Source organism: Lissotriton helveticus, chromosome 3_1 (genome assembly GCF_964261635.1).
Source record: "Lissotriton helveticus chromosome 3_1, aLisHel1.1, whole genome shotgun sequence".
Lineage (NCBI taxonomy): Eukaryota > Metazoa > Chordata > Amphibia > Caudata > Salamandridae > Lissotriton > Lissotriton helveticus.
The window spans coordinates 149,253,606-149,280,827 of NC_136061.1; the positions used below are offsets into that span (position 1 = coordinate 149,253,606).

Here is a 27,222-nt window from a genome sequence, read left to right on the forward strand (position 1 = left end):
TGCAGATTTTTTGGAACAGGCTGCCTGAACCACCAAGTTCTCTGGCAAAGGATGCGAGGATAAAAAGTCTGGGTCTCCAGGAGCAACCCTATATCTTCTTGCAACAGCTTTATAGACAGCAGGAGCTGTAAGAGGTCTGTTCCACACCTCTAAGATTGGTTCCGTTAAAGCATCATTGAAAGGAAGAATGGGCTCCACAACAGAAGATGGAGAGTGGAGGACTTCTGTCAAAATATTCGACCTGAACTCTGCAGTAGGAAGAGTCAAATTCAAAAGATCCGCTGCCTTCTTGATGACCACATGATACGGAGCCACATCTTTAGAAGGGGCATCTGAAACAGAGGCTAACTCCCAATCTGGAGACTGCTCCAAACCACTAGCCTCTCTTAAGTCATTAAAGTAATCTTCAGTATCCTGTAGCTCTCCCTTTTCTATCTCGAATTCTCTGTATCTTTGTTCTTCCAAAAGTCATTGAGCCTCACGTCTCGACCTCTCCTTCGGGAACGGCGTCGGCGGATCCGGAATCAACTCTGATGAAGCCGGAGCCGGCGTCGAGCTAGGAGCCGGAGGACCAGGCTGATGTTCTCGAGGTCGGACTGGAAGCGGCACCGGTGACGAAGGCATCGGCGTCGAAGGCTTCGGCGGTGCCGAGAAATGCCAAGGCGGTGTCGGAGCCGGCATAAAAGGCATGAACGGCGCCGGAGCATAAGTCTGGGGGACTCCCAGGTTAAATGCCATCGGACCCATGGGACCAGCCGGTGCTCCAGAGGGGTACAAGGCTCTTGAATAGACACCATACATAGCGTTTAAAAACTGTGTAGAATCTTGACCTGGGCCCGGAAAAGGAGGGTATGAACCCACAGGCTGCTCTCGAGGAGGCACCGGATTAGTCTCATCCTCAGGTTGGCGAGCCTCTTCCTCCTCTTGAATTGGAGATCGAGACAGCGCCGGAGAGGGATTCAACACCGGAGCCGGAGAATGTTCCGGCGACTCCATGGGCGAGGCCTCACCTTCTGGATCCAGAGCCTTAGGCGAAGGAGACATAACATCCTTCCTATGCTTCCTGCTTGGCGACTTCTGTCTCAAATCCGAATCCTTCTCCGAATGATGACGAGACCCATGCTTCCTCTTCATGTGCTTCTTTTTAGTCAACCTGGAAGCATGCCCTGATGACGACATCGAGGGCGACCTCGAACGAGACCTCGACTGCCTCGACCGTGACCTCAAACTCTTCCTGTCCTTTTTACCCTTCATATTGGCAACCAGGAGCTTCGCCTCTCTCTCACAAGGGGCCTTGGGATTCATCTTCTTACAGGATGGACACCCTTGGACATCATGGTCTGAGCTCAGGCACCAAACGCAATCTTCATGCGGGTCCGTGATCAACATCATTTTCCCATATTCACCCATCGGCTTGAATCCGGTCTTCTTCGATGACATCTCGACAGAAGAAAGCAATACAAGAAACACGAAAACCAACAAACAGTAACAAAGTTACTATAAAAGCTACAGAGGATCCCTCGAAAACCGTTAGCGACGACGACGCGGAAAAAAGGGAACTGATGTCATCACGCCGACGTGGGCCTATTATGGAGTCGGTGACGTCAGTGGAACTGCGCGCGATGCCGTGCTTCTATGACGTCGTCCACGTCGGCGCGAAGCTACAAAAAGAATTTCCGAATGTTGCTGACGCAGGGGGATATTCACAAAGTGAGGAACCCACTGGCAGATGTATCCATCAGAAAGGTGTTTTTGATGTCGTATATATTCTATTAATCATTGCTGGAATCTTTTCTTCAATGCCGAGTGGATCTTTGTCTTCGATGTCGATTGCTGCAACTTCGATGCAAATCGTGTGATTTTGACATCATGTGATGGGACTTCACACTGATCGGTGTTGCCTGGACATCAAGTGATGGGATTTCGATGTTGATCATAATCAAGATGACAGTGTTGTCAGACTTACTGCAAATTTAGACATTGTGCGTGACAGTGATGGAGCCTGTTGATGTTGAGCCTTCCTACGTAGGCGAACAAGATAGAGCCAAACCGCGGTCTATATATCTTTGACGTCGGCGAATGGCGTTGATGAGAGTGATGTTTCCTTTTTATGTGAGTCCATACCTGTTCCCCGCCACTTTTCTTGAGACTGGTGAGAGGAAGAACCCTCCATTTTCTTCCTTTGCTTCCTCTACTATTCTGCTCCCATGTCTCACATACATACAATACAACCATGCAGCCTGATGCTTTCTATGTCCTCAAGGGCTCTTTTAGACATTTTGATGCAAATGTTACAACCCTTAGTGAGGTGTTGAGGTGACTAACAAACCACACACACCTTGCGAGCATCAGAGCTCACCTGCTTTCTGCCATAGGAAGGACATTTAGAGAAGTGAGCAGGGATTATAAATAAAAATCTTTACAGAAATCCTGAACAATGCATGTACTTCACAGAGGAAGTGGTGAAATATCAAGTAGAAAGCTTTTATAAGCGCTGAAATAGGTTTTTGGAAAACATTTTAGGTGACGAAAACACCTGAGTGATCCTGTCTCAAGAAGCAAATAAAGAGAAAGGACACTCACAGGCAAACTGCCAATGCAGTGCACTGTGAAATGGGGTACCTCTGGGGTCCTTAAAGGTATAGGTTCCATTTTGAGCTTCTCACTGATAGCCTAAAGAGTGTCTTTTCCTTCTCATTCTGTATGTGGTGATGGGCAGCCTTTTTTTCTATGATATAGTGTTGCAAGTTGAAAGGCTTCACAGGGATATATTTTCCCAATTATTTCCCCTCCACTTTTTACCAGGAAAATACATCTCTGATAGTCTACACTGTGACTATATGGAAAATGACTTATTACAGTATTCAATGTCTTTTTCCTGGATTCTTAAAGTATATATTGAAGAAGGTGTTCTAGGATCAGCCCAAGGAGCGTGGAAATACCCAAGGTCAATGAATATCCTAAGATACAGAAGCCATTTTACTAACTCTATGTCATTTAGAACAGGTATCTGTTTGGCTAACAAAAGCCAGGCTGACAATTTCCCTTTACTGCAAGTATAACCTGGTAAATCTACTGGAAATGAGCACTAGAATTGGCTGAAGGCTACCTAAGAGTATATTTTGCACAGGGACTTATTTTTGCGTACATTAAGTAATGCTCACAGAAACAATGTCAAAATATATTTTCTGTGATTAGAGTGGTGAAAAGACAAGCCTGTGATCCCCTTAGAAAGGATGGGTTGAGAGTGGCAGTGTTGGACAAAACTATGCAGTATCCTTTGTTTCACTTTCATATTGTAATAGAAGGAAGAAGGGGGGTGCTCACTGGCACCTATATTATTGGTACCAGATGAGTCCTTGTAATTGTGAATGAAGTGCTTCGGTTTTGGGTTTTTGTGGGAGCTGTTGTCCTGGTTCACTTCATTTAATCCACCTGAACTAACACATTGCCATTGATATATTTGTTGTTGCATGGCCAGCCACGCTGTCCTCACCTCATTTAACAGATGCTGCCGGTATAGCTGTTGGGTCAGGCTGAGCTGCAATCTTGCTGCCTTTTTTCCTGGTCCACGACAACCACCCTCTAATTTCTCAATTAGTGTTCCAATGTCCATCCGCCCCTGTGCCCTACCCCTTCGGTCCACAGCGCAGAAGCTGATGTCAATCCCTCTAACAGTTGGCTTAAGTGCCTCCCACAGAACCACCTTTGAAGAGGCTGTGTAGAATCGTCCTATAAGTCAAATGTAAATAAAATCAGTATTTGTAAAGAGCAAACTACTCACTCTTATGGGTCTCAAGGCGCTGGGGCTGTTGTAGAAATTAAGTGAGCTATTGCCCAGAGTCACACGGTGCTACACCACACCTCTCCTGGGTTCTGAAGTTCCCATGGCAACATCCGCCATCGAAATCTAGGGTGAGTGGCTCCAGTAAGAAGCACAAGGGACTCGGGGGAGTGATCCAAGAGCACCCGTGGCTGGATGTGTGCTGATAACACAATGTGGAGAAAAGTGATGGGGATAAACAGGTAGTCTAGTCGGGAGAAAGACCCATGGACCGACAAATAGTACGTACTGCCGTTCTCGGTGGGGTGATAGGCCCTCCGTGCGTCTGCCCGTCCTACGGTGGTCATGAAAGTAGGCAGCTTGGAATCGTGCTGGGTAACCCACCAGCTCTGTGATCGCCATCTATCTGCCCCAGGGTGAATAATGTCCTTCCAATTCCCCCTACTAGGCAGAGACCACTTGGCGTTTCGCCCTGCATGAGGATGAAGAATTCACTGAAAGCGGCACCCAGTGGAGGAGGGGCTTAGATGCTACCCAGAATGAGCTGGTCCCTTTTTTTTTTTAAATATGTTTTTATTGCAGAATTATAAGCAAAGCATCGAGGTAGGTCAACCGTCACATTCTTGACATCCCAAAACAAATCAGCATCAATAAAATCGCACACAGCCATTTAGCCCACATCCCGGAGGCTGGGCGGCGTATTAGTTCGTTCCAGCAAAAAATGTCAATGTGATCATCCTATAGAGATGTCCGGTGAGCAACATTATTCAGAATCCGCATTTTATAACCATCAAACTCCCCTCCCCAACTCATCGCCAAGTACAGTCAGCCATCCAGTGTGGGCGATGCCAGTGTCACCAGCCCCCGCCCCAATAGTCCTACTCTGAGGCCCCCCCCGTCGTAGAGTTCTCCGGAGACTAACAATAGCCAATCTACTTGTATCCAAAATGTCGGGTCCAGGTATCCTCTCCCTTTATTTACCAGCTACTGGTCCCTCCCGCATGGGCCTTCCTTGTTACTATGGCGGATCCCTAATAACTACCCTCTACCCTTCCCTCCCTCCAACCGCTGCTGATGTGGGCTGTGATTGTAGGTTCCAGCACAAGAGTTCGCCACTAGTCGGTTCTATGTATGTGTTCTTGCAAGCCTAATGGAACCCCACTCTCCGGACAGCACTACTCTTCATCCTCTATCAGAGTATCCTCCAAAGCCTGCACTATCGTCGCCCAGGTCCTCGCCATCTCCAAGCTCTTGTCGTGGGCGGTCCTGGCAGCCTGCCGCATTCGAATCACACTTTCACACCTAGATCATTTCAGCAACTCATTCACCCATCTCCTAACTTATGGACCTTCTTTGGATTTCCAGTGCCAGGTAATCTCTCTCTGGGCTAATATGAGTCCTAGGTCAATGAATTTGCTTGTGATTTTTGTTCTTGTCGTGTGGGGGAACCAAAGCAGCAGGCATGCCGCCATGTCGAACTCCACTTCCCGGTCAGTAACTGCGTTCAGACGCTCACCTACCTCAAGCCAGTAGGAGCCCAATTTCGGGCAACTCCATAATAAATGATCAAACTCCGCCTCGGTACCGTTTAATCTTCCCCGGGGTCAGATAGGCCCTATGCAGTACGAAAAAATGCACCTGCTGGAAGCGGGCATTCCTGCAGCCCATCCATGTCCGCTCCAGGATATGTCCCCAGACCATTTCTGGTATGGGTTTGCCTATACTTCCCTCCCATTTCTCTTTGAGTGTGGTTAGTGGTTCTAGTCCCTCATGCAGCATCCTTGAGTGGAGGCATGTCACCGTCTTGGTCGTTCCCGCAGCCATCACTACATATTGACAAGCCCTGGTCATGGCCGGTTCCGCCAACCCCCCCCCTCCAGTGCTTCTGCATCGCCGCGACCACCGCCGCATGCAAGAGGTAGCCCCCCTCCGGGAGACCAAACTGGTCCTGCAGCACTCCGAACGGGACCAGCATTCCATCAATAAATAGGTCTCCTACCATCTGTAAACCCAATTCTTCCCATTCCAACAGTGGGGACCAATCGCCCCCATGCGGCAGCGCCGTCAACATTCCCAAGGGAATCTCCGGCGCGTATGGCCTAGCCACCTTTGTTCTCTTCAAACTCCTAAGCCAGCACAACCGAAGGGTTCTCTCTTCCAGGGATAGACCTCTCAATTCCAATTTCTGTTGCATAATTATATATGCCAATACATGTCTCTGAATACCGGTCCCCCGTTCTTGGTCCGGGCCTCGAAATTCTTTCGCAATGCTTTGCGTCAATATCTGTAATTGAGCTGCTAGGCAGTACAATTCGAAATCAGGGACTGCCATCCCTCCCTCGAGTTTGGGTCGGATCAGAGTATTCAATGCCACCCTGCGTCTACCGCGCCCCCAGAGGAACTCAATTACCATCGTCCTCAGTTCTTTGAAGATTCGCTGAGGAACCCACACGGTAGGGTAGGAAGTAATATAGCAACCTTGGCAAAGCCACCATCTTCAACAGCGCCACCCGGCCTTGCACCGATAGAGGGAGTGATCCCCAAAAGGTCATACACCCCCTCAGAGCCCTAATACAGCGCCCTATATTCCCTTCCAGCAGAGTCATGGCATCATGGTAAATCCGTACCCCTAAATAGGTGAAGCATGTATCCTCCCAGACCACATCTACCGTGAGAGGGGGAGGTGGCGTACCCGCCCGCAGGGGAAAAACACAGGTTTTATTCCAGTTTACTCTGAGGCCTGATAAACTACCAAAGCGCGATAACATTTCCACAGCCCCCTCTAGTGCCCCTTCTGTATCTTCCAGGTACAATAACAGATCGTCGGCGTATAGTGAGATATGATGAGATTCCCCACCACGTCGGATACCCCTGTACAACGCCCCCGTCCTCGCCTGCGCTGCCAGTGGTTCCATTGCTAAGGCAAACAGCAGGGGAGAGAGCGAGCATCCCTGCCTCGTTCCCCTACCCACCGGGTAGTCGGAGGATATAACAGGCCCCAGTCGTACCCTGGCCGTAGCAGAAGAGTAGAGAACCCTCGTCCACCGCCCAAATCCGTCCCCTAGGCCAAACTTCTCTAGCACCCTATCAAGGTATGTCCATTCTAGGCTATCAAAGGCCTTTTCAATATCTACCGATAGCACTGCCGACTTTTGATCTGAGTCCAAGGTGCCGTCCAGTAAGCGTACCAGGCGATGGATATTAATGGAAGTGTTCCTGGTAGGAATAAACCCGGCCTGATCTCAGTGGATCAACATGGTCATGTATGGCAGCAATCTAGTGGCCAGAATACGACTTAGAATCTTGTAGTCCACCGTTAGCATAGACAGAGGTCTGTACGACGACACATCAGAGGCCTCCCTACCGGGTTTCAGCAACGGTACCACCAGTGCTTCCCTCATTGATCGGGGCAGATGCCCAATCTTCATAGCTTCAGCGTACACCGCTAACAGCCTGTGTGCCAGGATATCGATATATTTCACATAAAATTCTATCGGTAGGCCATCCACCCCCGGCGTCTTGTTTCTAGCCATCTGTTTAATGGCCACCCGAATCGCCGACACCGTTACTGGACCGCCCAAGACCTTCGCAGTCTCAACATCCAGCACCGGGAGATGAACGAGCTCCAGGTAGTCGTCAATCGTGGCGATGTCCACCTCCAGTCTGCTCTCATACAGCGTCGTATAGTATGACAGGAAGCGCCTCAGTATCGCTGTTTGCGAATAGACTACCTCTCCTGCCGCTGTTTTTATACCCATGATCGGGCAACCTCTAGGTTCCGGATTGGCAAGTTTAGCTAATAGCGTGCCCACCTAATCCCTTTCCGCATGCACCTTGATGGTATACAGCTTGTAGTCATAACACCGCAGTCGCTCTGTTTCTGTCGCAACCAATTCCTTTGCTTCTAGCAGCCGGTCTTGCAATTCCGGCCACTCCGGCCTACGCTGTTCTAGATCTCTCAACGCACATTCTGCCTTCTTCAAATCGGCCAATACTGTCGTCCTCACACTCGAAAAACCTCCCAGACAGACCCACCTCACCAACACCTTCATTGCATCCCACTCTATCGACCTCGTGGCAGCCGAGCCCTCGTTCTCGTCAAAGTATCACTCGATGCCCTGGAGGACCACATCAGTAAACACCGGGTCCTCCAAAGCATCCGGCCGTAGTCTCCATGTTGGGACCGCCGATCTCGTCCGCTGCCACTGCACAGTCATCAGCAAGGGGTTATGGTCAGAAATGGTTCTAGCCAGGTACTCCGTGTGTGCTACCATGGCAGGTAATGGGCCACTACATAAGATGGAGTCTATCCTAACATGTAAGGCATGCAGTGCTGAGAAGAAGGAATAGTCTCTAAGATCAGGATGTTGCTCCCTCCACACATCAAGAAGGCCCCACCTCTCCTGCCAATCTTTCCTATGTGAGGCCAACCTGCGCACCGGAGAGTCGGCCAATGGCGGGTATGATCTGTCCAGTGAGATATCGGTGATTGAATTGAAGTCACCCCCCCAGTATGATAGGGCCCGTTAAAAAATGTGCCAGCGAGCCTGTTAAGTTATCAAAAAAGCGGGCCTGGTCCGCATTTGGGGCGTACACACTACACAGGACCACATCACGACCAAACAGCCTACCCTCCACCACCACAAATCGACCCTCAGGGTCCACCAGCTGGCTCGTTACCTGACAAGGGATCCCCGCTCTCACCCATACCAGCACCCCCCTGGCAAACGCCGAGTACGACGTACCAAACACTTGGCCATGCCACCTCTTCTGCAGTGCAGTGCATTCCTGCTTGGTCAAGTGTGTCTCTTGTAGCAGTGCTATTTGAATACCTCGCCTCACCAGATAGGCGTGCACCTTGCATCGTCTTGACATTGTTCGGAGTCCGCGGACATTCCACGTAAGGCACTTCAAATTAGGTAACGTCCCCATTGCCGCTTTCTCCCAACCATCCTGACAGTGTTAATCGGCCACCCACATCATTGCAGCATAAACCCCCACCCAAAACACCCCAAAGAACCTCCCAAACCCCTCTCCCCAGAACAGGACCTGATAACACAACATCAGCCCCCATCCAAACCAATAACACAACACACATTCTACTATTCTGTGGTCGTCACCACAGAAGGCCTTAAGGGCAACGAGAGGGTGATTCGGATCCAACCGGGGGCAGGCAAGGCCCCCGCCCCTAGCCCAAGTCCCCATATGGTGGTTCAGCACAGTACCTGCAATCCCACAGAGCACCAGGGCAATCCGTTCCAACAGGAAAAGTGGACATGGTCCTCACCCCAATTGTCATTCATTAAATAATCCATCCGCTGTCTGCGGGGTAACCACCGGCCCCCCAGAGCTATCAGCGTCCGAGACGTCTCCTCCAGATTTTCCTCCGTCGTCCTCGAAGTCCGAGCCTATCGACTGCCCCTCCGGTTGTGAGCCCGTTATGATCGCCGTCGCAGCCAAAGCTCCTTGTTTGTCCGCCGCCATCTGGCCATCCTGCATCGCTCTCTTAAGTCTGTCCCGTTTGCGGATACGTTGCGATTTTCGCACCTGGATCGGCTTTGGTCTCTCTTTCCCTCCTTAACCCCTGTGATCCGTACCAGCACGATACAACTCGAGCCATGACCAAGCTTCATCAGGAGTTTGAAAGAATTGGGTCGTGCCATCCAGGATCACTCGTAACTTGGCCGGGAAGAGCAAGGAATATTGTATTCCCTCATCCCTCAGTTCATTCTTCACGGTCAGATACGAGGCCCTACGCTTTTGGACCTCTTGCGTGTAGTCAGGGAAAACCGTGACCGAGCTGTTGTCCACCTGGAAGGAGCCCATCGAGCGTGCCCTTTGTATGAGCAGGTCTCTGTCCCTAAAATGCAGTACTTTGATCACCATCGGCCTGCGAGGGCGGCCCTGCATGGGCGGACGGGCCGGGACCCTGTGTGCTCGTTCCAGGGAGAAGAAAGGGGAGAGACCCTCAGGGGCCACGACCGTTTTAAACCAGTTCTCCATGTAGGCCACTGCATCACCCCCCTCAACTTTTTCCGGCAGCCTCACCACCCTCACGTTGTTCCGTCTATTTCGGCTTTCGGAATCCTCCGCTCGCTTCTCCAGCGTCGCCAGGCGACCAAGGATGTCTGCTAGTTTGTGCTCTGCGGTCACTACCGCTGGTTTGAGTTCCTGAAGCAGTAGCTCATTTTCCTTCACTCTGTCGTTCAGTTTCGCATGATCCGCCCTCAAGAGCCCCAGTCCCGTGGCGACCTGCGCTATATCCTGATGTAGGGAGTCCTTGGTCGCGGCTATCGCGTCCAATATTCCATCCAGCCTTTTATTCAGTCTCTGTTCCTGCGCTGAGCCCTCCGGGTCTGTATGGGTCCCACCGTCTGTCTCCGGCACTGTCGCTCGGTCCCGTCCCCGTCCCACTTCCAGTGCAGGACCACTAGCGGCCATCTTGATCTTCGAGATCGCCATGGCGGATTCGCTATTAGGGGATCTTCTGGGCCCCACGTCCATCCGCCGAGCACCGGTCGCCTCCCAATTCGGTTCTCCGCCCTTTGAGCACGGCGTTCCCCTCAAGCAGCGCCCACCTCTCTCCGGGATCAGAACGCCGGAGGCCTGAAGGCCGCGCCCTCGTTGCCAAAATGGCCGTGCACTATGCAACACACCCCACTCCGGGTGGGCAGCAACCACCCCGGCGGTACGTCGAAGTACTCAGCAGCCCAAAAGCCCTCCGCCGCTCAATGCATCATGTCCACTATGGGCCCACTATGACCCCTTGGTGATAGCGAGGAAGTCCCAAAGGAGGCATGCAGAGAAGCCAACTATGTCCCCCAGGTCCAGCAGACAATTGCAGCGTTGAGCGTTCCTCAGTTCACGTTGGGTGATGCGCCGTACTGTTCCGGCATACAGTGCTCCAGCACAACCCGATCCCCGCACACCCACCGTCCGTGTGGCCGTGCGGTGCTAGATTGCCGCTGCCAGCTGCCAGCCCTGTCAACAGGCGACGTCCCCTTGCCCCACCGATGATGCCTGCTCGGGCCCGCTCCGCTGATAGCGCAGAGATCGCCTCCGTGAGCGGTCGCCCTACGCAGGGGGTGCCGCCTCCACAGGGTCCTTGCTCAGCGGTCACGGCCGATCACGAGGTCGGGCGGTGGGTCATCCGTTCTTATTCCCGCATCCTACCCGTTACGTACCTCCGTTCAAGCCCACGGCTCCGTAGCGTCGGGCGCCCAGCGGCATCACCTGTCTCGGGTTGCGATCAGGGAGCGAAAACCTCTTTGTGCGGTCGCATTGACAGGCCGCGGGGATCGGCTCCTCGATCGTGCGTCCCTGATGTGGCGTGGGCGCTCTCCGTCGCAACCACTGCCCGGAAGCCACAAGCGGTTGGAGCCTCTATCTGCACTCTCCGTCAGTTGTGAGGGTCCATTTCGACCCAGCCACGGTCCTTCACACAGTGCAATTTAGTCCCTGAGGGTCCGGGCTGCCGCCATCTTGTGAACAGGACGCAGCACCTCCTACTCCGAAATCGGCTCTCGTCGCAGCATTCGGCTTCCTGTTGACCCAAAAGTGCGCTCCTCCGTTACCCCGGTGCTCCGCTCAAAGTGCTCGCGCTGTAAGCAGCGCATAGGCTAGGGTTACCAGGATAAATTGCGGGATCGGGCACGGAGCTACTGGCTCACGCCGCCATCCCCGTCGCGTCCAAAGCACGCCCCCCCCCAGAATGAGCTGGTCCCTGTGAAGTTCGCCCACCACCACAACATAGCGACCATGGGCATACAACTATGGCCGTGCCCCAGGAGTCACGTGTGAATCCTGAGTGGAATATCTATTTGTAGCTGTGGCGAGCAAAGGCAGGGGGTCTTCATCAACCATGAGGTGGGTCTCTTATAAGAGGACAACATCTGCCCCAATGTGTTTGGATTGCTGGAGGACTACTTCTAGTTTAATCTTATCCAGAACTCCCCTGACATTCCATGTTAGAATGCAGAGCTGAGCCTCCATGTCCCCTGGGGTGCAGCTAGTCATGAGTGTCGGAGAAAAATAAATGTCAGCTGCGAAATTGTGTCAAAAGAGCAAGAGCAATGGGACTGCAGCTGTACATGAATAAACAATACTTAATTTCAACAATTACCCCCTCTCCCCATGCCCATACTTCAAGGAGCAGGAAGTATCTGTTGCGATTTGTGTCACCACCGAGCCCCAACAGGAGGCACAGGGTAGAACACCACTAATCAATCACACTAACCCAACACCCAAAGAACATGGTCTCTAGAGGGAAGTCCTAGTAATGTCTCTCTAAAGTGGAAGTCTAACCCACCTCCATGTACCAAAAACCAATTAACATACACATCACGCACAGGCATTATATATAGAGGAGGGGAAGGCATATGATCTCCTTAAGACAGGAGATTAGAAACACTAGTACAGTCGTAGGCAATATAGCAATCAATACATCAGTTTCAGGTAATACAGCAGCCCCTTGACAGCATCAATGTTCATCATCTGCACATGAGCTACTCCAGGATGATCGTGATCCGTTGCAGCGCTTGGAAGTGGACTTCTTAGGACGGTTGTGTGGATCACTCTGTAACGAATCAGAGTCAATGCTAGGCGAAGTATGAGGTTTTATCACCACAGACTCATCTATCTATTGGAAGGTGGCTTCCGGAGCGTCGAAAAACAAGTATCTTGAAAAGTACTGATGTCAGTGTGATGGAGTGGCAGTTATATTGACGACACGGATGTCACGACAATAACAAACACGACGCCAACGACGTCACGTGGAGTCGACAATGCCACCTACCGGCTAGCAGGGCTACTGCTAAGATAAATCTTCAGGATCCAGCCTGACGCTTGGAAGTTCAGTTCAAATTTAATGAATCTGCGGCTAGATGTCTCTATCAGTTGAGTGGAGAAGTGTGGCTCAATGGTTAGAGCAGGCAGACCTTGATGCAGAGCTCTGGCCAGGGACCAGGGTTCGATTCCCGCCTCGGCGGGTGTCCGGCTCATTAATTCCCCTGACTGGATATTCTCGCCTCAGTGCCTGTTCTGATCATGGGTCCCACACTACAACTCTGGGCAATAGCTTGCTTAGTCTCCACAACGGCCCCAAAAGCGCTGGGATGCCTGGCTGCACCTGGGGGGTGCCCAGGAGTGGACATTTCCCAGGAAAGCCAGGAAGGGTTCCTAAGCGGTATACGGACAGCGCCGGGACACCTCCGGTGGAGGTAGCTGTGCGCTTTACAAATTCCGACATTTTTTTATTTATTTAAATTTTATCGGTTTGGCCAGTTCCCTGGTTGCGCCCATTAAGGTAGTGACCCTCTGTAGTAGGGTTGCCACTGAGTCCTCAACCCCAAACACTTTTGTTTCTGCCTCTGTGATACGGTCAACCGCCTTCCTTAGGTCATGGTGCAACAAGGTCATGTTGGAGCCCACCGGCCTGATCTTAGCCTCCAAGGCCTCTCAAGATTGAGTGATGGTCACAAGCAGCATGGTGTTATCAGGATATTATGATGAGGACCTCACTTGATCCACGTTCCCAGAGTTAACACTTGTGTACTGATCCATAGTAATCTGTTTGGCTGAGATTGTTGTGGATTTATCCTTTGAAATTGTGGTGAAACACGCACCTTGGACAGCCTGCGAGACGCTCCTATCCACTGAAAGAAGGCAGGAGTACGACTGCTGTGCAACAAGGATAGCCAGCCTGCTTGACTATTGCTCAGCAATAACTGCTTTTCTGCTTTGATGTGCTGCCCTGCTGCCTGCTGATCTCTGCCCTGCTGAGGGAAAGGACTTGGCTCATCTCACTTGAACCCAGAACGACTCCAAGGGCTTGCTGGCTTGCATCTTGTTCTGAAGTCTAAGGGCCATCAAAGACTTACTTCAACCCTATAACAACACCTGTACTCTATCATCTGTATGTCCTGCCCTGCCAAGTGGTGCAAATCCAGCCCTGGGCCTTTCAAAGGTTATTTCAACTATCCAGAACCATCAAAATTGACGCAGTAATGACTTTGCGTCGATCGGAACCGAAGCATTGCTCTTTCACTCTGACACAGGTTCCAATTGACAACATCGCTTCGACGGACTGTTCGGCTCAAGGACGACAGGTATCTCGTCTCGATATCAAGGGGTTCGTTGACGAAAACTTCATTGATTGAGCAGATTGGCACCAATGCAACAAGTTTGCTCCATCCAAACGACTTTTTAAGCAGGACCTGAGTGGGTCCTCTAGCCGGCCTGCCTTCCATCGCGGTCTGCCTGAGCTTTGGATCTACCCCAGTCCAGAGTGACATTAACTGGTAGATTCATCAAAGACCCGTTTTGCGAGTCTTTAATAGCGATTCATAAGGAATCGCTATTAAGGACTTGCAAAACGGGAGGGCAGATAAAAGTCCAGGATATTGGCCGCCCTCCTCACTACCATAGCAAATGAGGCACCCTCCTCCTAAAACATAGTAGGACTAGAGAACAAGCCAGTTTCCGGGTGGTGTCCCGTTCATTGTCATCTGCCTCACATCAATTGTCCACATTAGGGTCTGAGGACTGGTATTTATAAGGATCCAGTGACCCCTCCCAGTCTTCCCCAAGAACTAACCCATAGGAAAAGGACTCAGGCTCCGACTTGGATGGACTGGGTCGAGTCAATGCTGAAGTTGGTATCCGACGACGCCCATCTGGCTCTATGTCGGAGTTAGGAATAGGAATGGGCCGGCAGAGCTGGGAACGTCAGCAGTGGGACCATCTATCTGGCTGAAAAAGGGCACCTTTCAAACTTGCGGGGCAAAACAACATGCCAGTGGGGACAGGCCACTCAACTATGAGGTGCATGGCGTCATAAAACGTGTGGAATTGGGTAGGGGTTACGCCACCTCCAGGAAACTTTGGGAGGAGCCGAGACTGCCCAGGCACAACCGCAGGCCTTAATTGGCAACGTACCCTCATCTGGTTGGATGACTTTGATAGAGGGGGCGAAGTCGTAGCCCTTTTCGACTTCTTGCTCTTCTTTTTCATGTGAAACTTACCTGAATAGAACAACTTTGACTGCAATAAAGATTGATGGCTCCACGACCAATCGCATGGTATTCCTCTCGACTGGGATCAAGGGCATCGAGCAGCAAGGAGCTTGAGGGATTTCTCCCTCAAGGCCTTGGGGTGCACGGCGCGACAATCAGCACAGGTCTTGGCATTGTGGTTGCACGAGACACCAGAGCCAGACGAGGTGTCGGTCTATCACTGACATCTGCTGGTAATAGGTGCCAAATAGCTTAACACCAGTCTTCCTCATAGACACCCCTGCCACATCAGGAGACAATGTCTCAAAAAATCTTCTACAAAAGGTCGAAAAAAAGTCAGTTAAAAAGGGACTGGGTGTAGCTCTTCTCTGGATCTGTACTGACTGGCACGGAAGACCAGAACATACGTCATTGTGCTTGGGTGGTACCTTTTTAGGCACCGCACATGTCACTTCTGGCACGGGCGATGCAGTACCGAAGCACCGTGGTATTGCTCACAAAAACATTCCATATCCAGTCTAAAGCCTGGGGATAATTCTAAGGTAAGGAATCTGCAGCTAGAAGCATCTATCAGATACATTATTTTTTGCCTATGTGACAAGAAAGTTACAGGAGGGACAATGTTTTTTAAAGGACAAAAAAAATAAACTCTACTTGACACAGAACACATTGCCACAGACAGTGCTGCAAAGGCAATGGTAAGATAGTCTATTCTAGGTTTATGATAAAGTGTGCAGTACAGTGAGTAATGTAATTTCCCACTCAATGTGTCGTAAGTGTTAACTTATAGGTTTGCAAAGGAGCCAGCTTGTATTGTGCATTTGCTTATTTGCTCTTTGAGGCATCCTGATGCATTTAGGTTCAGAATCATGAAACAAAATGTATTACATTGACCGTACATTCTTATACCATGCTTCCAGTTCATAGTTCATAAATGTATTTTCATGATTGATGGTTGGGGAATGGTGAACGAGCTTTGAGTTTTAACAAGAATATAGATGTGAGTGAATTCTATTTTTCTTCCCGCCTGACATGAGTCACGTCCTGATTTATATCAAAATTAACAGTTGAGATGACTTACAGCCCTCTCTGGCAGGGATTAGGACTTGGATTCCAGGATATGCAGACAGCAGAGCAGTTCTATATAGAACTGCACCAAAGCCATGGTCTCATAGCAATCCTGCTACAGAGACATCATTCAGTCTTGTCTTCGAGGCAGGCAAACAGATGAAATTCAAGCAAGTATGTTTGATAACAATTTCTAAATATTGACCAATCGGAAAATGGTAAATCCTGGCTGCTACAGATTAGGCATACAGGGATCCTTAAAATGCACCATGTGATATGTTGCATGTTTTCATATTGGTGTTTGTGCACTTCAGGAAAAAAGGGGCAAAACACAACAATAAATCAAAATGCATGATAGATTCTGACTGGTTCTGTTCCATGTCTAAGAAGCATTTTCTCCAAGTAAGTTGAGAGAGAGGTGTGGTTCATAACTTGTCCATTCACCCTGCTCAAGTTTGAAGATGGTACGTACTCGTGCTTGCCTGAGGACTACAGGACATCTCCTCAGGTTGCGATCACTGGAGATTTAACCAGGTTGTGATCTTTTGAAGTCCCTTATAGCATAAGAAATGGCAATGAGTAAAGATGTTGCAGAGCAGAGTAACAAACAGGGTAAAGATTTAGGGCCAGATGTAGGTAGGCTATTACCGGTCGGTAACGGCCGAATTCGGCCGTTACCGACAGGTAATAGACTTTTCCTATGTAGGAGGCTTTTTTACCGATTCGGTAAATAACGAATCGGTATTTACCGATTCGGTATTTACCGAATCATTATTTACCGATTCGGTATTTACCGAATCGATAAATGAGATGTAGGAAGCACTGTAAACAGTGCTTCTGGGCTTTAAGGATTCGTTATTTACCACCAACTTTTAGTTAGTGGTAAATAAAAAATTCCTATGTAAATGCAAATATGTGCATTTACACCTGTGCTATGTGACAGACATACATGGCCTTAGGGCATGTATGTATGCCACATGTGCACACAAGCACTAATCAGGGGTGCAGCAGGGTGTCAAAGTGACACCCTGCCACCCTGCCACCCTTGACTTTTTACCAATTTTACCGAATCGGGCCCATAGGAAAGAATGGCAACTACCGAATCGGTAATTAGAGATTCGGTAAATACCGAATCTTAACGATTCGGTATTTTTTACCGATTGATTACCTACATTGCATTTACCGATTCGAAAATACCGAATCGGTACAATTCGGTATTTTCATTCGGTATTTTCGAACTGGTAAATTAAAATTACCTACATCTAGCCCTTAATGACCTGTTCATTCACAGCACCAGCATACTTGTGAACTGACCTTTTTTCCATAATGCTAGAATTCACACTGAACAAAGCAATGTTAAAAAATAGTTTACAGAGCTCCTGAATTTGACAAAAAAAAAGTATTTGCTCCATACCTTTGACAGGATCGATGGAATCTATAACGAGTGGGAAGCCTCGCTCTTTCAAGGCCTTAGGCCATTCAACAGTAAGTATGTGTTGACGGAAGAGGCTCTCATAAGCACCGAGGTATGACACGAATCCGGCAGCAATGGCGGTACTTCCTGGCAGTCCACTGAGACGGTCCTGAAGTGAGCCGATGATCTGTGTGTATTTGTTATTTTCCACTTCTAGAAGCTTAAATTACACAAACATTGACAAGATGGTTATTCATTACCCACAGTATCATTGCAAGTATTGTACAAAGACATTCGGAGAAAGACTAATGGGAAATTAGAAACTGACATACTAAAAGTATTGCTCTTAAAACAACATGGAGGGGTCAATGTTCAGATATATCAATACATCTGCTATTTTATAACATTCGAGATAGAGGTGATGTTCATTCATCTGCACATTTTAGAAAGCGGACACATTTAAATCACAATTTTATCATCTTCCTTCTTTTCTCAAGAACTTAAGAATTTAAGAAAATTGTTTCCCCAAGATAACCCAGGCCAGCATGGAAGGGCAGAGAGAGAAAAGGTTCATCTTGCCCCAGGTGTGTGAATGATTTACAAAAAGCACTCAGCTCAAATGTTCTTTATGAAGTCCTAAGGAAAAGATGAGGAACACAGGAATTGATAAAGATGATAAATCTATTAAATTCGTAAACTGACTACAAATAGGTGCTATGACAGGGAGACAAAGACCCAAGCACTTTGTGAATAATGGCCTGAAAACGGATTTGCATTGGATACTTTTCGTTAACTATTGTAAGTAGTCTATATTGTTACATATTAAGGGATATTGGGCCATATGTATTAAGATACCCATTTGCGATTCTCAAATAGCGATTTTTAAGAAATCGCTATTTGAGAATCGCAAATGAGTATATATGTACAAAATCGCATTTTTTTGCGATTCCTTAGAATTCCTAAATTGCGATTAGCAAATTGCGAATCGCAATTAAGGAATACTTTTCCATTCATTTCTATGGGCCAGGAGGCTCATAGGAATGAATGGGAAGCTATTCTCAATTTGGGATTCGCAATTTGCTAATCGCAAAATGAGAATAGTTTCAAGGGTGCAGGGGTGTCCAAAGGACACCCTGTTGCACCCCTGAAATATGCATGGGTGCACATGTGGCCCAGATACATGCCCTAAGGGCATGTATGTGCGTCACATGGCACTTTGAAAAATGCAAAAATGTGCATTTTTCAAGGAATTCGCAACTTACCACCAACTAGAAGTTGGTGGTAATTTGCGATTCCTTAAGGGTATTTTGCTAATTTTTTTTGCTACATACATTGCATTTAAGGAATTGCAAAATTTGCGATTCCTTAAATGCAATTGCAAAATAAGGAATCGCAAATTTTGCAATTCCTTATTTTGCACCAGTTTTGCTTCATACATTCCATTTAGCAAATTCACATTCGCAAAGGCCGAAATTCAATTCGGCCTTTGCGAATGCGAATTTGCTTGATACATATGGCCCATGCTCACCAAACCCAAGAGGTCACAATATTGCCACCAAAGTATGTGACTAAAGCTGTGGTGCTTTTCATTATCCCAAAAGGTTTTCAGACCCTATTGGCCACACACATAGCACAATCCTTTGACACTAATATATTGTGATAATATGGTTTGTTAACGGGGTGAAACGTTTGAGACTCTAAAAAGTAAATCACAGATTTCAATTACTCAGTCAAATGCTTGTCTCCTGGCTCAAGAAATAGTTGTCTGTCAGAGACAATTTTGAATAAAGTATTTAAGCAGCACCAAAACAAAACTGAAGTTAATAACAAAAATATTAAAATGCCCAATTTAGTAAAATTCAAATCTCTAGTATGGTAAAACCTGGATAAGAAGATTAGGAAATATGACTTTTTAAAGTAAATGTCAAAACTGCCTACAAGAAAGAATGGGAATACTAAAGTTAATGTTATTTCATGGAGTGGAGGTAACTGGGTCCTAGTTGCTTTTCAAGTCCACCACGATAGGCCAGATAAAGCCTAGTGCTAAACCTCAGTCAACAATTGTCAATTCAGACTTTGCCTGTCAGAAGCAAGTTAAGATTCGCCAGTGAGGCAAGGAAGATGCTATCGATGCATCGAGATTGATATCCAGGTCTCTGAGTGCATCTGATGCCCCTCACTTGGCAAGAAATGCTCCAAACAGAACCACCTTCAAATGTGTAGTTGCCACTATGCAATCACTTGACAGCAGAGCCTCTGAACAAATGCCCTATGCTTGTTACTTGGATCCAAACTACACCAGTGATACAAGGCAGAAACAGTGAGTGAGGAGAGCTCTATGACGTTGGAAATATGAGACTTGTGGTTTAGCTGAAGGCGTGGGTTTTGTCTTCAAAACGTCAGAGTGAGACTAACTTGAAATACGTAGCTACCAAAATCTTATTGCCACTTTCATTTTCGTTCATTATCTCTCCATGTTTGGACTAATGAACTTTTTTATAGCTATAAAACTGCAGATTCTATGGCACCTTTTGTGTGAGGTCTCACTAAAGTTGAGTTTTTCCTACAAAATGCTCTGAGTGAGACAAATAAGAGAAATAGGTCCACGAAAGCCACGTCTTTCTCAGGTAGACCACTTTGTCATGGTCCTCCACAGGTTGAAAAAATATCTAGCCCCAAACCACTCAGCATTCTTTATTTCTACCTTCTGGTTACTCATAAAGCTCCCAGACCACTAAAGTCACCTTCTATAAGAGAAGGGCACATGTATCAGTGGGAGAAAGTCTCAAATGGTCAGCTGGCTCTTCCACAAAGAAGACTTTATCTTTTATCTTGTTGGGTCTTCCAATGTTTTGTAGAAGAAGAACAGCATTCAAGGGACCAGTAGTATTCAAAGCCGGCAGCAGTGGCGTTTTTTGTTTCATCAAAGCTCAGTTGTGTTCTGAAGTCTCTAGGGTAGGACGCTTTATAGCAGTCTCTGGCTAGTGATTAGTATTGGGAATAAGCCCCAGCCTATGAAGGTTCCCACACAGACTTCAGCCACCATTTCTAGAGGAAAAATGTTTGTTATGATTCCAATATATATTACCTGTATCAAAGCTCCCGCTTTTTGTAACCTTTGGGATATTTCTATAGTCTTTTGCTCTTGTTTGCTTTTATCAATTGTGGCTTCTTCAAAGCTTTTCTCCAGGTCATTAAGACGCACAATGAGAGCATCTTTTTTCTGCTGCAAACTTTTCATTTTTTGCTCAGCTTCTTCCAAAGCAATCCTCATCTCTTCCACTTTCATTTGAAGAGGTTTAACCTAAAATGAGATGAGAAATTTTAAATTTTTCTAAAAGTCATATTCAGCATTGTAACTACTAACATCACTACTATTAATCACAAAAATATATAACTGCTCCGTTGACTACTAAACTTTTTTAGGCCTTTTTAGACCTTCATAATGAGTCAGACAGTGCGGTATAGTGGTAACAGTAGATTACAGGTTTTTCCAGATGTGAAAAGCACCTTGTAAAATACATTATTTTATCACATATCACACATTATTCACCTGTATATGGTTAAGGACTTGGACCACTGGAATATATCTATGAATGATCTGCATGTTCTCCGATTACTGGCACAGAACCATGTAATTGCATGTAACTAGGGGGATACTGACCAGTATTGGTAACTCTAGCCCCAGTATCTCCACTTCCAGTAACCAGTCTTATCACGGCTCGTGATGGTGATGCAATGAATCAGTAATAAAATGGGAGTAAAGGAGTGATGGCTTAAAAATCAATGTAACTCTAGGGGACACATAATTGACATTTGGGTTAACTATCTGAAATTGTGAAGCCAAATCATGGACGCTTTGAAGCCTCCCTGGGAAAAATTTACAATTGCTATATTGGTATCCTATAAAAAACAGAATATGTTATTCAAAGCAACAAAGATGCATCCGTAGATAGGATCCCAGTGTCCATTTGGCGGGAATAAAAAAAAACACTTTGCACCCACTCGGGCCATCACAAATCTATGCTGCTTAGTAATGAGAGCTGCATATGCACTTTTACGGTTGGTAATACATGCAGGGAGAACAGGAGTGTTCCTCAGTGGCAAATGTGGTGGGGGTTAACTTGCCAGATGCTCTACTGATGGATCCAGTGGCACTGTGGGAGATACATGCACAATTTGGGAGTAGTCTGGTGGTGCAGACTTGCCATGTCATGCTCAGCTGGGCTATGAGTCAACATTTAGTCGAAAGGGCCCTGTCTTGCATGGTATAGAATTGGAAAGGCAGTGGAATAGTAGCAAATATGTGCCTGACAGCCTCACATAAATCCTTTCATCTCTGCAAGTCACACCATAGCAATGGTGCAGGGGCAACAGGCATAATTCACAACGGATTATACAATTAGAGAAATTTAAAAAATATGTTTTTGTTATGCCTTGTTTCGTCGAGTCTTTAAAAAGTTTATTTTTGCATGTTATAGAAACAACAAATCATAGTACAGAGTGGCATATTAAACAATATATATTGTGCTGCATAATAGGACATACAGGATATTCTACACGTTGCGGGATGTATAATATGGGTGGTTTATCAAGTATATAGTTTCAGGGACTGTGGAGATCCATCATTTCTCTCACAATGCCCACACCCAAGGCAAGCTGGAGTAAGAAAACAAGTTACTTACCTGTAACTACAGTTATCCAGTATTGGTATCTTTCATAGATTCACATGCCTGAATCATTCCCCGTCGTCGAGGCGGGAGTACCACTGTAAATACAAAAGTAGTGCCAAAGGTAAGTAACAGTAGTAGGCCCCAAAGAAAAAGGCCTAAGGCCTAGATCTTAGTAGCCTACCTACATCATTATGCTAAAAGAACCAACAAATTGGTCCCAACCAATCTGCTATCAGCACCCTCTTATACACTCTCAGCAGAGCCAGTACTCCTCAGATTTTCGTTAGCACAAGTGGGAAATAAGTATCCCAAAACATAGAGAACTGACTCTCCGGTTAGGAGGGTGGGTGCATGGGAATCTATGAAAGATACCAATACTGGATAACTGTAGTTACAGGTAAGTAACTTGTTTTCTTATCCAGTATTGGGGTATCTTTCATAGATTCACATGCCTGAATCAGAGTAGCAAGCAGTATACCAAGTATACAGTTGGTTGCGGATGGTGGGAGACTTGTGCTGATAAACTCCCAATTGCCTCCAGAAATTGTTTTGAAAAAAGGTATAATAAACCAAACCTTCAAAGTTAAAAGCATGACCTATATATAGGAAAAGAAACATGCATAGTAATATCACTACATGGATATGTAAGCATTATGCACATATTATATACAATGAACATGTTATAATCGCAGAAATTTGTGTGTATCATGAACAATGACAACCATAGATAGTATTTAAAAGACCGAAAGGTACCTGAAAACTGGTTTTAAAGAAAAAGATGGCGTAGGGCAGCTTGTCCAACCACAGCATCCTCTTGACATGTAGATTGAAGGCAGTAATGTCTCGTGAAAGTGTGGACTTTTTTCCATGTCGCAGCACAACAGATATTTTCTAGAGTCACTCCAGCAAACAACGCTGTAGACGCTGCCACAGTTGTTGTGGAGTGGGATTTGACTTTCCTTAGCAATGGCCTGTTAGTCTTGTCATGACAGAAATGGGTTGTAGATGCTATCCACCTGGCAATTGTGGCTTTTGTGACTGCAGTTCCCAGAGTAGCTTGTCCTTAAGCCAAAACAACTGGTCAGATTTTCTAAAGGTTTTTGTTCTTTGTAGATAGAACTTTAAATATATTTTGATGTCAAGAGAATGTAAGGTTCTTTCCTCTGGTGTAGACAGATTTGGAAAGAAAGTCCGTAATCTCACCGGTTCATTGAGGTGAAACTGCGATGGCACTTTAGGTATAAATGTAGGATATATCCGGAGGGTCACGTAATCCTGAGAGAAATGTAAAAATTGTTTCTTTACAGTGAAAGACTGAATTTCACTCACTCTTCTAGCAGATGTCCGAGCTAGAAGTAAAGCAACTTTCCATGTGAGAAACTTGAGCTCGGCCTTGTGGATGGGCTTGAATGGGTGTTTCATTAACTGCGTGAGGACAGTGTTAAGTTCCCACTCCGGTGGCGGAGGCCGCACCGGAGGAAATGCTCAGAAAAGACCACTCATGAATTGTTTGATTAATGAGGATGAACATAAAGAAGGAAGCTTAGCACCTTTTCTGAATCTGGAAAGTGTGGCTAAATGGACTTCAACTGATGAAAAAGTGAGTCCAGACCTAGCCAGATGTAGCAAATAAGGGTGAATTTGTTCCGCAGGAGCTTCTATCGGATGAACCTTGTTTGCTTTACACCAACAGCAAAATCTCTTCCATTTTAGACGGTAAGGCTTAATTGTGCTCTGAGCTCGTGATTTAGTTAAGATGTCACAACAGTCCTGAGGGATGTCAAGGTCCTTGAATTCTAGGAAATCAGGAGCCATGCGTGTAAATTTAGAGACTGAGGGATCGGTTGAACCACCTGCCCCTTGTTCCTCGACAACATTGTGGATGTTGGAAGAAGACGGATCGGCTCGTCGTGGGATAGTAACAGCAGTTCTTGGAACCAGTACTGACATGGCCACCAGGGTGGAATCAGGATGAGACGGCAGCCCACCGATTTCATCTTGCGTAACACACCCGGGATTAGAGGTATCAGCGCCCTCCTGAAGAAACCTACAGCGGACCCCACCGATCTCAAAAACTACCGCCCCATCTCGCTCCTCCCTTTTCCTGCTAAAGTCATCGAGAAGATCGTCAACAGACAGCTGACCGCCTTCCTCGAGATGAACGGATCCCTCGACCCCTCGCAATCCGGCTTCAGAGCCAACCACAGCACCGAGACCGCCCTCATCGCAGCCACCGATGACATCCGGACCCTGTTCGACAAGGGGGAAACAGTGGCCCTCATCCTCCTGGACCTCTCCGCTGCGTTCGACACGGTCTGCCACCGCACCATAGTCCAGCGCCTCAGCAACATCGGTATCCAAGAGAAGGCACTGGAGTGGATCATCTCGTTCCTCGCCGGAAGAACACAAAGAGTCCGCCTCCCCCCGTTTCGCTCCGAGGCCACCGAAGTCATCTGCGGCGTCCCGCAAGGATCTTCACTCAGCCCCACCCTCTTCAACATCTACATGAAACCTCTCGCAGCCATCGCACGCCAGCACAACCTCAACATCATCTCTTACGCCGACGACACCCAGCTGATCCTCTCCCTCACCAGAGACCCCGACACCGCCAGAACCTGCCTACACGAAGGGATGAAAGACGTCGCCGAGTGGATGAAGGACAGCCGCCTGAAACTGAACTCGGACAAGACGGAAGTCCTCATCCTGGGATCTTCGCCCTCCGCCTGGGACGACTCCTGGTGGCCCCCAGCCCTGGGCACCGCACCCAAGCCAACCGACCACGCACGCAACCTGGGCTTCATCCTGGACCCCTCCCTCTCGATGACCAGACAAGTCAACGCCGTCTCCTCATCGTGCTTCAACACCCTGCGTATGCTTCGCAAGATCTTCCGCTGGATCCCGACCGAGACCAGGAAGACTGTCACCCAGGCACTCATCACCAGCCGACTGGACTACGGAAACGCCCTCTACGCCGGAACCACAGCCAAGCTACAGAAAAGACTCCAGCGCATCCAGAACGCCTCTGCCCGACTCATCCTGGATGTCCCCCGACGCAGCCACATCTCCAGCCACCTGAAGAACCTACACTGGCTCCCCGTCGACAAGAGGATCACGTTCCGGCTCCTCACCCACGCACACAAGTCTCTCCACGACCTGGGCCCCAAGTACCTCAACGACCGCCTGACCTTCTACACGCCCACCCGCCAGCTACGGTCCACCAGCCTCGCCCTCGCAGCCGTACCACGCATCCGAAGAGCCACCGCCGGAGGAAGATCCTTCTCTTACCTGGCTGCCAAGACTTGGAACTCCCTCCCCATCCACCTTCGGCTGACCCAGGACCATCTCGCCTTCAGGAAACAACTCAAGACCTGGCTGTTCGAGCAGTAGCATATCCCTCCCCCCAAGCGCCTTGAGACCCTCCCGGGTGAGTAGTGCGCTATACAAATGGCATGATTGATTGATTGATTATTGGGGGAAAAGCGTAAGTACAAATCCCTGACCATCGCCTGGAAAGGGTTTTCCACCTTGATCCCTGTTAAGGATATCTGCTGGCGTAATATCGGCATTTCTTGTTGTGCTTCGTTGTGAACAAATCCAATGTCGGCTTGCCCCAAGTTTGGAACACTCTGTTCACTTGAGTGTGCTCTAGCTCCCACTCGTGACAGTCCGATAGGGACCTGCTGAGCGTGTCCGCCAGGGTATTGTGGAGGCCTCTGACATGTTCCGCTTTGAGGGTTATGTTGTGAAGTGTAACCCATTCCCACAATTCTTGAGCATCTTTTGACAAAGTCGCCAATCTTGTCCCTCCCTGCTTGTTCACGTAAAACATGCTGGTGGTATTGTCGGTTCGAACCAGTACCGATGAACGCGCAACCCTTGGAAGGAAAGCTTGCAGGGACAGAAAAATCGCTCGTAATTCCAGGCTGTTGATATGTTGTTGTCTGTACTCTTGAGACCACTTGCCTTGTATCTCTAAATCCTGGAGATGACCTCCCCATCCTTCCATGGAGAGATCTGTTGTCAGAACAAAATCTGGGACATCCTGTGTGAAAGTGAGTCCTTCTGCTAGATTGGCTATCTGTGACCACCAATGTAGGGTGTTACTTTGATATTTTCGTTGTAGGAACCCACTACTTGCTGTCACTGAAGGTGCAGTTCTTCCTGTAGAGGTCTCATTCTGAGTCGTGCCAGCTGGATGAGATTTTTTGCCAAAGAGCACATCCCCAGGAGCAAAGCGAACATGCGAACAGACACTGACTTTCTTCTTGAAATCAGAAATGCTAGCTTTTGAAAACGAACCTGTCGTTCGTTAGATAAGAATGCCTTGCACTGGGGACTGTGTCCAGAAGGGCTCTAAGAAATGGAAGGACTTGCATTGGACGTAACTGGGATTGGCTTTTGTTCACAGTTAGTCCCAGAGATTAGAAAAGATGAAGAGACGTTGCATTGGCAATCTTCATTGCTTGCTCCGAAGGACCTTTGATTAACCAATCGTCCAAATACGGGAATACCTGGAGTTCCCGGGATCTTAATGCTGCTGCTACAGGAGCTAGACACTTTGTGAAGGTCCTTGGAGCCGATTTTAGTCCAAACAGAAGCACTTTGAACTGATAATGGGCACCAGCCACAGTGAAGCGGAGATATTTGCGCTGTTTGGGATGGATTGGATGTGGAAATAAGCGTCCTCCATGTCTAGAGAAGCCATAAAATCTCACTTGTTTAGGCAAACTAGGATCTCTGAAAGTGTGACCATGCGAAATCCTTGTTTTTTGAGGAATCTCTTCAGGTTGTGAAGGTATAGGATTGGCATTCTTGAGGAGCATTGTTAAAGCTTCCTTGAATAATGAGTGAAGACGAGGGGGAGGGCTGACAAATTCTAGGCTATGTCTGTTGTTCACCAGGGCTAGAACCAGGGCTAGAATCAAGGTCATTTCCCGCCACTTGTCCACAAATGTTGAAATTCTCGGGCCCACGGGAATGGGAAGAGGTGTGATTAGCGTCCTGCGGAGATCACTGTTCTCTGTTAGCGTCTCGCCCTTGATTTTGCAATAGTTTCTGATCTCCCCGTCGAGAGAAACCCTCCATATTGGATTGCCGGTATGAAGATTGTTAATTCTGTCCATTTTGGAGCTGGTATTGTCTGTTCTGCTGAGTTTGATATCCTCCTCTAGAGGAAAAACCATGCCTCTAGCACCTCTGAAGGTTCCACGTTTGTATTGCAACCGGCCAAGGCTCTTGCAGTATCCGTATTGGTTTTTATTGCCTGGAGGG

General features: G+C 47.8%; 1 protein-coding gene across 1 annotated transcript in view; it reads right to left on the reverse strand.

Moving 5' to 3' along the window:
• LOC144822741 (uncharacterized) overlaps positions 1–27,222 on the reverse strand; it is a 2,085,503-nt gene that overhangs the window by 1,021,230 nt on the left and 1,037,051 nt on the right. The window contains exons 72-73 of the mRNA XM_078680596.1: positions 20,367–20,582; positions 17,279–17,498 (exon numbers count right to left, since the gene is read on the reverse strand). Coding sequence (XP_078536722.1) covers positions 17,279–17,498; positions 20,367–20,582 — 436 coding nt within the window. The remainder of the gene's footprint in view (positions 1–17,278; positions 17,499–20,366; positions 20,583–27,222) is intronic.